Source organism: Colius striatus, chromosome Z (assembly GCF_028858725.1).
Source record: "Colius striatus isolate bColStr4 chromosome Z, bColStr4.1.hap1, whole genome shotgun sequence".
NCBI classification, from domain to species: Eukaryota; Metazoa; Chordata; class Aves; order Coliiformes; family Coliidae; genus Colius; species Colius striatus.
The window spans coordinates 78,048,755-78,067,163 of record NC_084790.1 but is presented as its reverse complement, the minus strand read 5'-3'; the positions used below and the strand labels follow the sequence as shown (position 1 = coordinate 78,067,163).

Here is an 18,409-nt window from a genome sequence, read left to right as displayed (position 1 = left end):
AGGAACCAGGGAGTAACTTCCTTACACGCTCGTGTTTGCAGAGTTACATGGCCTAACTGACAACGCACTAAAAAAATAAATCTACAAGCTCTGAAATACATTTTTAAAGCCAATTTGCAGTCCTCTACATTTACTTCTTTTTAAATAAGCACATTGTTACAATACCAGTACTTTGGACAAGCCATTAGAACAGAATTGATGCTTAAAGAAACAGTGTGTCTAGCTAATCAGGACTCTAGTGTTTTCTTCTCTTGTTTTACTTACAGAAGTGCAGACACTTCATTTCATATGATGTGATTCTTTTTCAATAAACATACCCATGAACATCTTTCATACGAGTAAAGGCTGCGGAAACTGAGGCTGTTTAGTCTGGAGAAGAGGAGACTGAGGGGAGATCTTATTAACATTTACAAATATCTAAAGTGGGTGTCAGGAGGTTGGGACATCCCTTTTTTTCTGTAGTAGCTAGCAACAGGACAAGGGGTAATGGGATGAAGCTGGAACACAAAAAGTTCCACTTAAACATAAGAAAAACCTATTTCACTATTCAGGTGAGGGAGCCCTGGCACAGGCTGCCCAGAGGGGTTGTGGAGTCTCCTTCCTTGGAGGTCTTCAAGATCCGCGTGGACATCTTCCTATGCGACCTATCTAGGTGAACCTGCTTCTGCAGGGCGGTTGGACTAGATGATCTCTAAAGGTCCCTTCCAATCCCTACCATTCTATGATTCTCTGAAACTAACCACATAATTTGTGTACCTACCCAGCATCGAAGGGTTTTTACCCCATGTTGAGTGCTTGTTCTTTCTAATCCAGGAAAGGCAAAAAGGCTACCTTTTTTACAAGAATTAGCTCCTGTACACAGAAGTTTCAGACCAACTGAGTACTCCTTACAGCATCTTATAACTAAACCAACAATTCATCTGTGTATTTACATAGCATTTTAAATTCGCTGAGCTTCCATGCTGTAACAAAAGGTGGGCATCACCTTCTATTTAAAAAGAAGGAAACTAAGCTAGAAAGCAATTAAATAACTTGATGGAAAGACAGTAACAGAATAGAATTAGATCCCAATCTATCTGTTTGCAAGCCCTCATCTACCTGGTAGACCACAGCAGCAGTCCCTGTAGCACACTTGTATGCAGAATTTTCATGGTTAGTACAAGTAATGAAAAATATTAATCAAAACTTCTCATGTCCCTTTAATGACATTCTCATGGATAAAATGAAAAAAAAAGGTCTAAATATTTAAAGACCTTTCTGCGTGTGTGTCTGAACTCTCATTTCCTCATGTAAAAAGCACTTCCTCCAGACATACTACTAGCTCTGATTTTATTTGAAGTTTCAGAATCTCCACAAAGAACCTAAGATAATGTTTCAGAAGGCTGACATCTGTTGATTAACTAGAATGTTCAAGATAAAAATAATTCTTTTTTTTTTAAATATCAAACCTGCATTTATTTCTGTGTTAAGATTTAGAAGAAGCAGAAAATGATAGTTTCACAACCAGAGACAGTATTATATTCAAAGCTTGCTTACATGTATACTAACTCAAGCACTCAATGCTGAATGTGAGCTGGTGTTTCAGCCATAGCTTTGTCTCTTCACCTAGTGCTACATACTGGTTTGAAAAACAAGACGTTACAAGGCACATACGTTCACACGATAGTTGCACATCAGGTACAAAGAACAGGAGGATTTTTGTATTAGCGATGCTGGTCAAAAGCAAGTCTTTCTCACATATATGGACTGGTATACTGCTACCTGAACAATGCTGTGCAGCCCAGGTCATCTGTTTTTCTCAGCCTCAAAACCTCCAGGGCCTCCAACACTATGCAGCCACACGTAATGCACAGAATAACTGTTCTGTCTCCTTCAACATCTTGTCTAAACATGAACAGTCATTACAAGGGATACTATCAAATACTCCAAAACCACAAATTACCAATCTCAGAGTAGCTAACTGAATGAGCACAGAAGGGTAAGTATCTAAAAAGAACAGTTGTGCAATGAAGCTGCATTAGCAATGGAGTGTTGTGCTTCATATGATGAATGGATGCATCTCAGGAAAAGAAGTGGTCTCTACAGTTGTCACTTGAAATCCAGAGGAATGACCTCAGTTGCTCACAGGCTACCTTGGCAGTCTCATGAGCTCATTTAATAAGACAAGTTCTCTATTAAAATTTTCAGACTCATTTTCTATAACCATGAATATAAATGGTTCCTGACTCAAATGACGCTCTCAATACAGCTGTAAGTAAACGCTTTTCTGCTGAGGTTTAAAAGTGACATTAACCTGCAGGAGTGGGTCCTTGCCATAGCCGTAGAAGGCACCAAGGTCCTTACTTCTTTATGAAAAGTCTAAGAGAGTGAAAGAGAGAGAGAGGCATTCATCAGATGCACTGTGAACTGACAGTCTTCAACTAAGGTACTGATGTTCGTGACCTAACTCCAGAGAGTAAGACAAATTTTTTAAGTTAAACACTGGAAAGCAAAAAATATCCAGGAAATTTTGACCTGCTCCAAGTCAGCAGCATTGCTGCTGCTTGCGGTGAGGAGAATAGATAGGGAAAGATGTAACATCTAACATCTATTACAGACTGACTAGAAATTACTTCATTTCCAGGCATGGGTCAACCTCAAGGTAATTCAAACTTCTGCAACAGGTCAGGGGATATTATTTCCTTTCTCCTACTCTAAATCTTAGGAAGTGGATGAGCCAGCCTACGAAATCACGTGTCTGAGTGGTTTGCTTTGACTACTTTGGTTTAAGGTTGACAGTTTTCTTGCACAGACAAGAGACACTCATGCGTTCCTCTTTGTGTTGATGGTACTATGAGTCATCACTGGCACATGATAGTCCTGCATGCCTCGCGGTCTGTTTTCACCCACATCCCAAGCTCTGAAACCGTAAGAGAAAATTTCCAAAATGAAGAGAAATATGTATTGCTATACGTCTGGAAGTAGGGCATTTCAAACATTTGTCTTGTAACCAAAACAAAATGTCATGCAATAATGTTTAAAGCATTCATTGTATCAGAGATGGGTAACCAGGCTATTCTAAACCATAAACACACGCAATATGTATGCAGTCTTCAATTAAATGTCATAGATGCATAGTCAGTGCTGATGCCACCTCAACAGATATATTCTGCTTATATAGGGAAACAACTTCAGTTGTCTCAAGAACTTTACAAATTTGTGCTAGGGTGGATAAAATCCCAGGAGGAGAGTCGTTATAAATCTCAAATGGCAAACTGTGCATCAGAAAAACTTTTAAGTTTGAACTTTTTGCTGCCCAAAATGAAAAACTCAAGTAAAATCTTAGGGTATTCAAAACTAACTCAAAGAGATATTTCTGCAGGCAATCATCCTGGTACAGACAGATAACGAATTCCCACCTTCTTAGCTGAAAGAAAATTACAACCCTGGCTCTCATGAAAAAAAAATCTTTCTGCCATACAAAGAACAACGTATAGTGCACTGAACTGATAATCACCTGGCTTTCATTAAATAAAGACACTTCCAATTAAACAACCTGATCTACACACAAAAACGTGTGCTTTCCAGGCAAGAGATTGTAAGCAATTTATCTTTCAACATAATAATTGCCAATATCATACTATCTGGAATTTAAACTGATGAATAAAGGTACTTAGGTTATGAAGTCCTAGTCTACAGACTATGTTCATTTCATTAGCAAGAAATAGCAACTCTAATCATTTCCACATTCAGAAATAACAGTCTAAGATTGTTGCTACCGGCCCAGAAGCATTTTTACTTTGTACAAAAACTGGGTGATCTGTCTCTTGAAGGGTTGGTGAAGAGGGAATACAGAATAGAGCCACAGAAAAATTCAGGTTAGAAGAGAACTCTGCTAGTTATCTGGTCCAATGTTCACTAAACTAAGGCCACTTTCAAAGTAAAATTAGGGTGCATGTTCAGTTAGGCTTTGAAAGTCTTCTGCATTGGTTTTCAACAAGTCAGGAACTTCAGGAATATAATATTGATCACAATATATACGACCTGTCACACTTCCAGGAATCTGAAAAGTCTAACACCTGGAACTGGTGAATCAAGGAGATTTCAATTACATGAAAAAACAATTTTCAAGAGTCTCAACTTTTGCAAAAGTTTAAAGACAGCAGAACCAAAACACATGTGCTGTTGTGGTTTAGGTCCATCAGAGAACAAAAGACCACAATTAGCCTCAAGTACCAAAGACCTGAGAATTGCCAAAGGGCAGGGAGAGCTTAATTGCCACTTATGGTCCAGGACAAAACAGACCAGGCTACAGGGCTTGGGGAAGAATTTAATGCAACTAAGCATAACCATAAAACCCCAAAACATAACAAATACAAAACAACACAGAATGGTACAATGATGAAGAGCATAATCAGCCCTTTAAGACCACTTTCTCCCCCCTCTCCCCTCTTGCCAGGCTCAGAGCCCTGATTCTGGTGTCTTTATGTCCTCCCCCACTGGCAGGGAATGGGGGTTTCAGTCAGTCTATTCTGGATGGTTTCTGCCATTTGCCTTTCCTCAGGGCAGGTGGGCTCTGCGCCAGTCCTCCCTGCAACTCCGTGGGGTCCCTCACACACATAGCAGCCCTGCACAGGCCACTCTGACATGTTCATCCCAAAGGCTGCACTCTGCCTCTCATGTGGGGCTGCTCTGCCGCCTGCAGGCTCCAGCACAGCCTGTGCCATGGCCGCCTCCTCATACAGTCTCTGCCCGTTCAGGCACACTCACCAAGAGCTGCTGGTGGCTCTCAGTCCTGCCATGGCCCTCCATGGGTTGCACAGGTACAGCTGTGTTCTCCGCACGGCTTGCAGAGGGGTCTCTGGTCTGGTGCTCCTTCCTCCTTCTCTGACTGTGGGGTTTGTGTGGTCCCCTCTATCTTGTATCACTCTTACATCTCCTGCCAAGCACTTCAAATTCCTGTCCCTAAATAGTGATGGCAGAGGCGCCAGATTGGCCCAGCCGGGCCGGAGGTGGGTGTGAACCCAGGAGCCAGGGGAGAGTCCAAAAACTCTTTACCAAGTCTTCACTGCAATCCTCTCCTCTTGTTACCAAGCAAATGCAGCAACTCGCTAAACCACGACACCACCAAAATGCCAGCATATTGGGTAGGCAGCTGGGATGCTTGCACTCCTGTTTATCAGATCAAGACGTAACTCCACAAAGTGAAGGGCAGAAAAGAAGTTTTCTTCCTCAAGACTTGGAGCATAATACAAAATCTTTGTAACTGCAGTCTTATGAAGCCTGGAATTCACTGAAGAAATCTTACTCTCCTTTCAAAAGGACATTAAGAGAGTGCTAGTGAGAATGGTCACAATGCTCTCTCCTAACAGCCTTTACAAGGTTATCCTGAAGAAGTTGCAATATCTGATCTAACAGTTTGTAAAATGCTTCTCAAGGATACGAAGTCCTGCTACTAATTTCTTAAATTCTCATAAAAATCCAGAGACATCATTTCACAACAGTATCATCAGAAGTATACAAGGACTAGAGAATGCTTTGCTGGAAAGGAAGGCACTATCTTCTTTCCAGATTTATGCCCTAATAGAAAAACACATACCAGACATGAGTGTCCACCTAAGAAAAAGATTTATACATGAAGGACAGTTTTCTAATCCAAGTGGATGAAAGCCGAAAGAGGCATCTTCAAAGAAAAGAAAAAGAAAATCAAAAGACTCTAAAGAGACTAGAGACAAGGCTGATTAAAGACAATAGAACAAAGAGATGGTGAACTGGCACAGATCTCAGTTAAGCAGTGAAATGCTCAGACCTCACTTAAGCAGTGTGCTGAGAGTGAAGTGCTTATCACCACAAATACAGTATCACTCACAGTATGCAAGTAGACAGAGCTTTTATGTGAGACAAACGGTTATACTACAGCACACATTTCCAGGGGATCGAGTGCAGGTGGAATTCTGTTGTGAATGCTAACAGGTATGTCAATATCGAAGTTTACTTTTCGTTTAATTATTTATGCCCATCTGCATTGCTGTTTGGTGTTCGCATTTTTTAGAAAAGACAGGTAAATTAGCTATGACTTAGTAACCTATAGGTGAAAGGAAAAAAACATGATTTTTCTTCATTCTATTACAAGGTAGTCTACTCCAGACCTCTCTAAGTTTGAAATATCACTGCTAATCACTTTGAACACACATGAAGAAGCATCCAAAACCTGACATTCTCAGTAGAAAACAAAAAGAATGAGGACAAAAACATTATCTCCTTTTTACAGATAAGAGAGACAGAGAGAGAAATCAGAGGATTTGTCGACAGTAGCACAGTTAAGGCAAGGCTATTCTGTATATTTACTCATGCTAAAACTCTGTCTCTGTCTAGCCTTGTAAAATTATTCCAATACCCTTGGGTCTCCAGTCAAATTAGTTCTTTATTTATTATCCTAGTTCTCAAGTATCTTTCAGATGGGCTCATCCATTGTTCCCATGCAGCTGGGTAAACAGACAAAGTCAATTCTATCATGCAGGTTTACCTTATAGCATTCAAAACCTTTTGCATATGTGGGATTTTTTTTTTCGTTAAGTAAGCTAAGAATGTACTTAAAGGTGACTTATGTTGAAAAAAATGATGAATGAGAAAGTTAGAGGACAATCAGAAAGGAAAGGCTTCTGATTATTGTTTCAAATATCTTTTCCAAAGGAAAAATAATAAATGAAATTCCACACTAAAGCTTCAAATATTGGTTATCACCCTTACTAAGGCAAAAAATGACCATACAGACAAGAATTTTAGTAGCTGACATCAAAAGAAAGCAGAGCTTTCTAGTCCTTGCAGGAAAAGGCTTCATTTGGACTTCAGTGTGAAATGATACATGAACAATTGATTCAAGAGAAAAACTAACATTTAAAAAAAAATTAGTAAAAAAAGTTAGAGGCCTCCACAATCCATTTTTTGAAAATTTTAAAATCCTCCAAAAGCAGACCATATATTTCCATATGCTTGCACAATGCTTAGTACACAATAGCACCTCGTTCATAATGAGGGCCTCTCACAGTACAGGAATATAAACAACAAACAGGAAGCAGACAAGATAATACATAAGAAAAAGGGAGGTCAGATATCCCACTGAAAATAAATTCTCAATAGTCCTTTCAGTTTACAGTCCCACCTCATATCTGTGCCACTTCTATACAAGAGGGAAAAACCAAAGCTTAAAACACATATGCGACAAGAATCTATGTAAGTAAAGAGAATTAGTGGATGTGGTGGTAATCTTCCACAGATAAGAAAGAAAAGCTGCCAGCTGTCCTTGTAAATTCAAAGATTAACATAAATAGACAATGCTGAAACTACAGGTAAAACCCTTCTTTTAGGTGCAGTAGCTCAAGAATTCCTGCACAAACTCAGCCACATGTCCAATTTTTGTGACTCAGGGCCTGTCCTATGCTGCAGAACATCTGCAGATTCATCAGTCAAAGACTTGCCAAAGTAAACTGGATTCTTGCCACTGAGATGGCAGTGAAGTAGCAACTAGAACTAGGTCAGGTCAGATAACCTAGAACAAGGGCAGTTTTCTTTACATCGCTGTGGAAAGCTTCTAAAAATGGCAACATTTGGGAGCCACAGAAAGAATGGCCAAAAATCACTTTTGATAGAAGAGGTTTAACTACATTTTAATATTGATGGTATTTTCTATTAACATTAGGGCAGAAGCCTATTGTTCAGTAGAGCTCTTCACTTCCTTTACACAAGAGCTATCTTTTTGAATCTGTCTGAGTCAACTTTAGTGACCACTTTAATATTCACTTTACAATTAATGCTTCTTTTTATGGGTTGGTAGAAGGTAAACCAATTTCAGTTTAGCTTCTAGGTATTGAATTTATTATAAAAAGTTATGTACTTAAAACTCCTATAATGAAACCAGAGGCATCATGAGATATTAACCTAGAGTTAATGCTGAGAAGGCCAGTTTGAATAATTCAATTCATGTCATCTTAAGTATCTTTTCAAATGGAATTAACTTTATCTCACAAAAAAAAAGGAAGCTTCATGTTCCAGTTACTGATTATTGACTCCACAAGAGCTCTGTCTTAAATCATCTCACCACCATCTTCCCAGCAATTTTATTTCACTACTACTAGAATGCTTCTTCAAATTTTGAGGGGTGACTTTCATTACAAAGAAGCAATGTTCGGTAAGAAGAAAAACATGGCTTCAGAATTATTGCTACTATTAGGTGATGTTAAACCAGACAAAAGCAATAGTTAAAACCAAAGTATCTTTATTAGTTACACAATGCAATACAGCTACAAAACAGGGCCGCATTTCAGCCACATGCACACAGGTACTGCAGGCTTCCCATACTCCACTGTTTTTGCAACAATGCCATAGTGTTTTGTAACCTGTTAATTGTCTTATTCTAACAAAGACCAGAATTGAAACACTGAAAGCGGATGCTTTCAAGTCTTTTTAAATCTAAGCCCAGAGGAAAGCCACAGCTCATGGTGAGCATTATTACATAGTAAGAATGAGAGCAACAAACACGAAAAACAGGTGATGTTATGACGTAGGTGTGGCTTTAGAAATGAATCTAAACAAACAAGTAGGAAAAGAGGGGGAAACAAACAGGAATAAAAAAGAACAGCTTCTAACAGGTAGAACAAAGAAGCGCTTCAGTACAGAGAATAACTGTGCAGTCCCATGTTTCTCCAAGACAAGAGAATCACATTGATGTCTTACATTGAAGCACAAATGCCCAGCTAACTTCAGCAGTCACCTGAAATAGGAAATGCTTATTACCTCTCCTGGACAGTTCAAAAGAAGTGAAAACTAGGTAGCAAGATGGTATTTACTCATTTAAAGCCAACCATGTCCAGGATTTCGTTAGCCCAGCCAAAAACAAACAATACGAAAAATATTCCCAATGGATCATGATTGAAACAAAATGCAGGAAGACATCCTTTAGCCTATTTAAACAAGGCAGCTTTTTTCCTAAAGTTCAGCTTAAAACAAAAACAGGGAGAGCATAAAATCTTCAGCAAGGCAGAGAGACTGCTGGTGTGGGCAGCAGGAGGGAACTTTTCAGGGTCTGTCCCTCTCCCTCAAATCCCTTCCTACTGCATTCCCCTGTAGCACTTCCCATAGAGGCAGACAATAGAAGGCAAGCCCTGTGCCTGCCTGAGCTACTGTGTTCAGGCAACACTCAAACATAACAAAAAGAGACCTATCATGACCCTAAGAGCTCACAGTTCAGGTTATTAAGACAAGAGACAAAACGGCAGCAACAAAAAGGTATGTGAAAGCACAACAGTCCAACAAGAAGCAGCCCAGTGACTTTCCTCCAGTTTTGATGCCTATCATGTGAAGCAGTGTGTTCGGGGAAAGAACTGCAATGAGGCAGTCCTGCAAATTTCTCCACAGTTTCTGAGCTGTAAGGAGAAATATAGCATGAAGTGCTTGTTTGGAAAAAAGATAACCGTTTATAAAGCCAAACACATTCAAGATATAAATAGCTCTACCAGGACTGAACAGAAAGAGAAAACTGAAAAGGAAAGCTAGAAACATTAGAAATATTTTACAAGCTCTAAGAAAAAACAGTTGAAACATGCTTTGATAGGTTTTTATCCATGTTTATAGAGCTCTGCACAGGGCAAGAGGGCTACGATAATTTCAGACCTGCTAGGTTGGAGCTGTAGACCAGGTAACTATAAACGAAATGTCAAGGCCAACCTCAGTATAATCTGAATTTGCATTTGTGGACAGAACATCTGTTAAGTATAGAGAAAAGAAAAAATGGGATCAAAGATAAGCTTGATAGAACTGTGCACATGAAATCAGAAAACAAGTATAGAGAAGCCTCTGTGCATATATGGATAGAGTGATTAGAAAGACAGAAGAACAAGAGATGAATGGGGATTGCTGTACCATCAGATGCTGATTTAACAGTTAATGGGCTGAAGGTTTCCTATTATCTGCTTTTGTACCGTATATGTGATTACACCAGACACCTTTATAAGTGCTAATGTAATTAAAAATATGTATATTTAAAGTTGAAACACTAAAGGCGAAAGGCTGAGCATGGCAAAACCTGACAAAAGTATTGGCATCATCCCAAACTCAGCTGCCACAATGCCGCTGGATTACATGGATTCCTCTGGATTGTTTTCCACAGGGACCCCTGGCAAGTTGCTTATCACAGGCAAGAACACAGACATCATCCATTCGCAGAGAAAAAGGTTCTTGTTTTGAACTCCATGCCATCACGAAATGGATGGCAGATAAAAATACAAAAGAATAGAAATGAAACGTTTATAAAGGCTAAAAGCCTGACAAACAGCTCAACGTCCAACAACATATTTTACAAAAAAAAAAAATCAGCAGGATAAAAAACGATTCCTGATGCCAATGATGTCAGAGAAATATCACTACCTGCTTCCTAAACCGAATTAAAAATTACTCCTTCCTTCACAGCCTGCTGAGAAGTAGGATCTGGCTCTGTAATTTTGTTAGTAGGGCACAACTGAGAGGCCAGAATCAGGCTACTTTCTGGCTATGTTGTGCTGATGACTTTACTTTTAACCATGGATCAAGGGCCCAACCTGTACACAAGGCATAATTCTTAGGTAGGACAGACTCTGGAGATCTGCAGATGCAAGCTACTGAAAATGAACAGCAGGTAAGAACATCAGGTAGAGCACCTGCATTGAGTGGCCTTCATTTCCAGGCTATAATCTGCTGTCAGCCGGGGTGCAAATGAAGTGCCTAGCTATCAGAACAAAATCTTAAGCAACCATGTTTTCAAGGTTTGGGGTGCTTATATTGGAAAAATATTTTACCACTTCATTTAACACATGGTATCTCTAGTCAACATTTTCTGGTTTTCCACTGCATATATAATTAGAGGTCTTCTATAAACAGCTCAAATCAGATAGGCTGCCTTACAGACTTGAGAAAGCACTTATTGACCAAATATATAATCTGTAATGTCCTTTTTAATCATCAAAAGCCACAGTGAAAATCTGAAAGGCTGTACCTATAGTGACTCCAAGTACTTTACTGTTTGTGAAACAAGACAGAAAACAGAAGAGCATCTTAACTTTTTCCTTGGCAAAGGCATTGATTCCTATGATTCCTACTCCAGTACAATATAGTCAATTAACTTCACCCATCTTATCAACCTAAAACTTGGGTGTGGGATTTTTGTTTTCCTTCAATCCATGTATTAAGAGAAAGGCTCATGGGAAGCCAATCCCAAAGCAGTATTTGACACTGTATAGTACACGACAACGCATTTAAAGTTATAGTTCTAGTAAAAGAGAAGAGATATTTTGAGGATGTCATTAAAAACAGAGATTAAAAAAAAAAAAAGCTTACCTTCAGCTCCTTTTCCTTGGCAGCACTGAGTTCAGAAAGGGAGAGTGACAGTTTTTCCTGCTGCTCAGCTAGGTACTTCTGATAAAGGCTCAAGAGTTCCTGGCATTCTCTGTACTGCTGCTGCAGAGGTGAGACATCAGAAGTTAAGGGAAAAACATTCTTTAGCAAATAGTTAGAGTCAAATATATACTAACTTACTCTGTGAAAATCTGATTTAGATCCATAGCAGTTCAATTTAAAAACAGATACTGTGTGTTTGAGCACTGCCTAATGATGATAAATCTGCCCAGAGATGAATGTTCAAGTACAACCTTCTTTCTACTCAGAGAGTGGAAAAAGAAGAATTGCACCAAATTCTTTTATCATTGGAAAAGGGACAGCAGCAGGAGGCAGGTGATGACATTGTTTCAGTTGGAACAATTACTACCCTCTGATCTGTATTCAGTAAAGCCAAACACTACCAATGTTTATTTATAAATAAATAAATAGCCAGCCAAGTAAGTAAATAGTCCATTTTTAAGCACAGACATGGATTCACAAGCCCACATACCCAAATCCAATCTCTTTGCTTGAGCACCAACAGCTCCAAAACCCACAGCCACAGATGCAGCGCTGAAGGCCTTTTAGAGACCAGCAATGACTTTTGGACAGTAATGTGGAGAAGCAGCAATTGTGATGTTTGCAAGGATATTAGCAAGCAACAGTGCCCTGCCTTGCTTGCAGCATTGAAATTCCAACAGGAGATAAATCTGCTCTTCACCTGTCATTGTGTAATTCCCTCCCTTGCTCATGTAGCATGGTAAACCATTTATGCCCCCCCTCTCTCCCCCCTCACTTTTAATTATGCATGCAGATGGGATAAGGGCTCGCTGTCCAAAGAGATTACTCTGAATAAATACTTTAATAACAAGTCACCACAATTAAGGTAGGGAACAAAAACTTCTTCAATCTATAAAATGGTGTTGAGTTACAGATTTCCTTAACATTTTTATGATCTAATAATTGCTTCTGGGCAAATTCATGTTGCAATCATTTTTGCCAATCATGGCTGCATAAATAACTCGCTGCTTTGTTATTCCCAGTTATGACCCTGAGTTCTGGGGTTTTTTTCTTCTTCTTTTTCTTTCTAGGGGGGGGCATGGGTAGGCCCTTGCTTTGGTTCTTTTTGTTGTGGATGGGGGTTGTTTTTTTTCTTTCTCTCCTTTAAATAAAAGGCTACACAGAAAATAAGCAAAACATGTTAGGAAAGAATGAGAGGTTATTAAACCCCAATGTTTAAATCAATCAGGAGAGCTCCTAGAACACCTTTGCTTAGCACCTGGAAATACAAGAGGGTACAAACAATGGTCTAAACAAGCTAATTGCTTTCCAGAGCCAGTCTGCCTGAAGCCTGAGCTGTTTTACATTCCAGTTCATTTCGTCAGAGAGCACCAAAAGGCTGAAGTGATTTGTGGTGGTCTCAGGAGTCTCTGCCAGCTATGATGTATATAAAAGAAATTTTTTATTCTGGTTGTAACCATAGGCAGTAATGTTTATAGTAGGTGAACATATTAGCCTGGACGCAGGGCATGAATTTTACTCTAGAAAAAGCCAGTTCATTTATACAGCCTAAGAGTTAAATGTCGGTATTTGAAGACAAATTACAGGGAAATTCATTTAAACCCATGTTATGTGGCAGAATATAAAAACAGACAGTCCTATCTTTATCAATTTTTTACAGCCCTCTTAATTCACTTTGCTTCCAGCAACCCCTTCCCCACAAAACAGATTTTACCCTCTACTCCCTCCAGCTAGCACACTGATGGCAGAAGGAACGAGTACTCCTTGGGGAACACAACCAATGGCCATGCACCTACCCTTGCTCTTGCCATAGTGTTAATATCCATCCTGCTGGAAGGCTAAGCAAGATTGCCCTCACACCCAAGCTCTGCATAATACAGGGTGCAAGTGGACCATAAAAGAGATGCCCAAAGTGTGTTTTACAGACTGCAGAGCCCTTGCTGTGCACGATGCCCCTATCTCTTGCTCTCAGCTGCCTAATTTATTTAAAATACAGATTAAAAAACATGATGTGCAAAATTAATGATAGGAAAGCGTGCAAGCAAATCCTGATTGTACAAGGATCAGTTATGTGATGATGAATGGGAAAGGCAGTAGTTAACACAGAATAGCAGCAGAGATATCCTTTAAGTGCTTGTAAGGTTTGGTCAGCACTGTAACTGTTAAAACTTCCTTCAAGATGAACAAGCTTCACGCAATCACCGTACATTAAGCAACATATTGTTACAGCCACCATAGTCCAAGAGTCCAAAGCCCGGCTTTGCTTACTAAGTAAGTCAACATGAAGATTGAAATAGGAAAAAAAAAAAATCAAAGTGTTCATTTGTTTAAGATACATGCAGAATAGCTCTAAGTACAGTAATTCTCTATAATGTGCTGGTACATTTACTGCAGAATATGTTCTTAAGAAAAGAAAAAGCCTTAATATTAGATCTACTCTTCCATTCTACTGAATTTTTGCTAAAAGCAGCAAGATGATCCCTTTTTTTCTTTCCCTTACAAGTTAGCTATACAATATACAACACTGAGAAAAAACTATATGTCATTCAGATATAAGGGCACACGTGTACTATGGCAACAGTTTCTAGACAAATACACAGGTAATGATAAAGATTTTCATAATCTGCTGTAAAACAAAAATGTTATTAGGATGAAACTAGATGATCTCTAAAGGTCCCTTCCAACCCCTACCATTCTATGATTCTATGAAAGAAAAACCTATAGGACAACAAGTCATACAGATTTGCATTCCATAGAAAAAAATAATGTGCCTAAATGCTCACTTCAGATATTTCTTCATGTGTTCAGGAGCACAAATATTGGATTTAATAGATGCTGGTTACCTGAGAGAAGTGGTACTTGGCATTTCACTGAACAGTAGTTTTATATCCAAGAAATATGCATGTGAATGTATCTGAGTAATACATTTTATGCAGTTTTTTAGTAAAGTATTATCATTGTACATGGGAGGGTGACACAACAAAAAAAAACCCAGTCAAAATCAGAAATGCAAAGGTTAAGATTTCAACAGCCACATTTACATGACAAGAAGTATGCATTTTACAGAACAGATTCTTCCATTTCATCACTGATTCTAAGTCACAAAATTAAGAGTTCATTTATGACTCTTAAGAGATAATAACCTCAGTGGAGACAGAGTTGGCTTAGAGAAGCTGGCACACAGCAGTGGCACGTTTACAGAGGCCAGAAGCATAATTCCAGGGAGAGGGATATTAGGCAGGGAACAAAGAGGGTTGTCTTCCTAGAGGTGAAGATTTATGACAGGGCATAGCTAACAAGCTGCTGAAGACACATTTCTGCTCACACCCCTCCAATCTCACTTCCTCCATCTGCACCAGTTCTGCAGCTCTCCCAAACCCCTTACTCGCTTCTAAGGGTCTTCAAGCTCTGACTCAGCAAGGCAAAGAGTCAGTCCACACAAGAGCCGGCACAAAGCAAGCAAAGAGAACAGACAGTTGGGACAGGCGGACAGCTCTTCCAGCAGCAGCAACCTGTCTGGCAGTGTCCATGGACCTCAACCAATATCCATCAAGTGTCAAACTTGCTCTTTCTCCAGTTACACTCTTAAGCTTTTAAGTCTATGACTACACCAACAACTCATAGCTTACTCCTTGTCAAAATACTTCTAGCACACTCACAAGCTGAAGTAAGACAGATATGGTTTCTTGCTCCCCCCAGAAACTGGGAGGATGGAAGAGGTGGGTAAAATAGTGCCAATCTTTAGCAGATCCACTGACATCCTGCACTGTTCAAGGTACACTGTTTCCACTGCCTCTTTAACTCTAAGTGAAGCCTAGCTTAAAATCTGAGGTATTGTGCTCTACATCATCCAGCAACTTCCTAGGAAGCTTTTGAATTCTACATATGAGCATCCTCAACCATCTGTGAGCAATGTTCACACTAGAGTAGTTCACTTACTGGTCTCTTCATCTAAAGTTGATGTTTTCAAATGAAGCCAACATAGGTTACCCCATGAAGACTACATGCTGAAGTTTTCCTTTCTTAAATCTCTTTTTTTTTTTCTTTTCTCTTCCAAGAAAATGGACAGGACTTTCTTTTTAAAAAGAAGGGGGGTTTTTTAGTCTGTATCATTCAAGAAATGTTTTGTTTTACCTCACTTTATTTTAAAAAGGAAAAAAAAAAAAAGCAGCCTCTAAACACAGGAATTTGAGACTGGAAAAAAAAGTTTTCTCAATGCTATTAGCAAGGGAAGACAATGCTACTAATGAGATTTTTTGGCAATCAATCTAATAGCAAAGGCCATTCTGTATTTTCAAAGTGTTTATGAGAACTCCTCACCTAGTGACAATGGCTTGTCACAAGCAGTTTGAGAAAAGCATAGGTTCTAGTGTTCCCATTTTACACCTGGAAAACCTGTGACACAGGGAGTCTTTGGGTATGTCAGTGCACTCACATGCAGCCCAGCAGTCCCACACTCCACAAGTCAATTCCAAGACACAAGTCTTGCAGCTATGGAGTAAGACAGCACAGCTCAGGCCCTGCACTAGCAGACCAGATTCATCTTGCATCTAGCTTAGAATGCAAGTTTGCCTGCATGCAATCATGCAGACAAGCCCTCATAGAATGCACAAACATCAAACAAGATGCTCAGGGATGACTAAATGCAGTCCCTAACTGTAACTCTGACTTGGAATATCTTTTTTTTTAACCCCCACTTAAGGACATGCATCTAAAAAGCTGACTATTTTTCATCATATTGGTAGTTCCAACAAGCACCAAGCTTCCTTCACTGCCCTAGGCAGTCCTTTCAAGACAAAAGCAATAAAAAAAAGGCTTTTTCTTTTTTACAAAAAGAGAAAGAGATGCTGAGGAACTACCACTGACACCAAATTGATGAAGCTAGGCTGAACATTGAAAGATATCATTGAAAGACCTCCAACCAAGTGTGAATAAGCCAGACCTATTCCAGCAGCCATGCACAGCCATAATAGCACAGCATCCAGAACTTCATTTCTGATCCAATTTACCTTGCTTTTGTTTTCTCTGAAGATTTTTTTTGTTGTTTGGTTGCAACAACAACATAATTTCCAGAATGGGGCTGGCCTGTATCTGGCAACTTGAACAGTGCCAAAGCAAACTCACATCTGTTTAATAGGCACACCTCTACATCTAACACTAGTACCTTACCCTACTACAGCATTCTGCTGCACTGTTAATCAGTAGCCTAAAAATGTATTAAAATGCTGCTGCAAGAGTAAGAAAGCATTTCAAACTCAAGCAAAGGCTAAGATCCAACATAACTGAGTCTCCAAATGACACTATCCCTGTATTGACAACTAATGCTCAAAGTTACATTTAAACACAGAGGACCAGAATTTACAGAGTCTGCTGAGCCCTAAAAGCCCACAACAGCCTCATGGCAAATTTCACTGCAAGTGTGCTCAGTTTGAAGGAGGCCCACATTTCTCCACCTGTCACTCAGGCATGTATTTCTTAGTATTTTTGTACATGAGGCAATGAAGTTTATTTTCTACCTTAATATTTTGCATATCAATAGACAAAAGATACCGTGCCTTTTGGAAAAACTCAATATGTATGTCATCCTGATTTCCACCTGCAGGCTCTCTTCTTCCTAACCAAAGCAAGGATTAAAATAATACGATTCAACTACTTACATATGAAAAGTCATATGAATAAAAATAAACTGCTGGTATTAATGAATTAACATCTAAAAAGAACACTTTAACATATAAAATAAGATATTCTAAGCTCTTTCCTTTAGCATTAAACAATTATGTACTTCATTGGAAGCTGACTCACATTTAATTTTAAAATAAAACTTGAGTTAATATATATATATATACAGTTCTGCATTTTGACAACCTCATCTCAGAAGAGAAACAACAGGATTGCATTTAAAAAAATCAAACTATCCAGGCAGAGATCAAAGTCAACTCTAACATGTTTATTCTGCCTCTAAAATGAAAAGAAATAAAACAAGTGGCTTGAACCTATGTGAATCATTGTTCTGTGAAAGGGTAAAGACTAGGAACTTCTATGGAGGTTTATTATCTAAATTCTGAAGATGCTGCAAAGACTGAAGACAATAAAATGTTTTATGAACAACTTCACTTTGTTCATTCTTATATAACTGAGTTTATGTGGACTCCTTGGCACAGTGATGCTAAGGACTTGTGGGAAGCTTTTGGCACATCCACTTTTCAATGCATTTAAGCAATTGTCTGGTGCAAGTCTGAACCTTCAGAGCCTTCAATTCAAACCACAATCTCATTCTAATCAAAAATCCTCAGGAAGCACATTTCTGAAAACACTACGGAGAAGGAAGTCACATACAATAAGAAAGAGCGATCACCAATCTGTAGCCCAACAGTTACATTTTAATTTACACTTGACTATTTTAATGTTGTTATCCAGTCAGTAAATTAACTCAAGATGCAAGTATAAAAATGGAAGATGCATAGCAAAAAAGGTCACAAGGTCCCGCAAAAGTTAAGAACTTCACTTCTGTTTGAAGCATCAGCATTATACTGTTGAATGCCAGAGCTATCATATAAAGGAATTGCTTAACACATTCCCATTCTGTTTGAAGGGAAATTAAATTTACATTCTTTGGGAATATGGTATTGTAATTAGTTCATGACTTGATTACACTTTGAAGTGAGCCAAGACTGTATATGGCGCATACAAATTAGTTCAGTTATGGCTACTTACCTAAAGAAAAGCCACATAGTTAAGAAGAAAGTTAGGGATGAAGCCAGGGCAGTCCTTTGGAGCTTTCATGAAGCATACATAAAACATCAAATTCAAATCTACTCTCTGGACTTACTGATGCCAGGTGGGAACAGAATTAAAAAACGCACTTCGCTAAACAGATGAATGAGTTGTTTTCAAAAAAATAATCTTTCCATCTCCACCCCTACCACCTGTAAGGTATCTGTTAAAATTGATTCTAAAAAAAAAGCAATAAAGAAGATACAACATTTCCTAGCATGGTTAGCTT

General features: G+C 38.9%; 1 protein-coding gene across 3 annotated transcripts in view; it reads right to left on the bottom strand.

Moving 5' to 3' along the window:
• KIAA1328 (KIAA1328 ortholog) overlaps nt 1–18,409 on the bottom strand; it is a 179,857-nt gene that overhangs the window by 99,902 nt on the left and 61,546 nt on the right. For all 3 annotated transcript variants that reach the window (XM_062017931.1, XM_062017932.1, XM_062017933.1), the window contains one exon: nt 11,347–11,474. In XM_062017931.1, the coding sequence (XP_061873915.1) occupies nt 11,347–11,474 (128 nt within the window). The remainder of the gene's footprint in view (nt 1–11,346; nt 11,475–18,409) is intronic.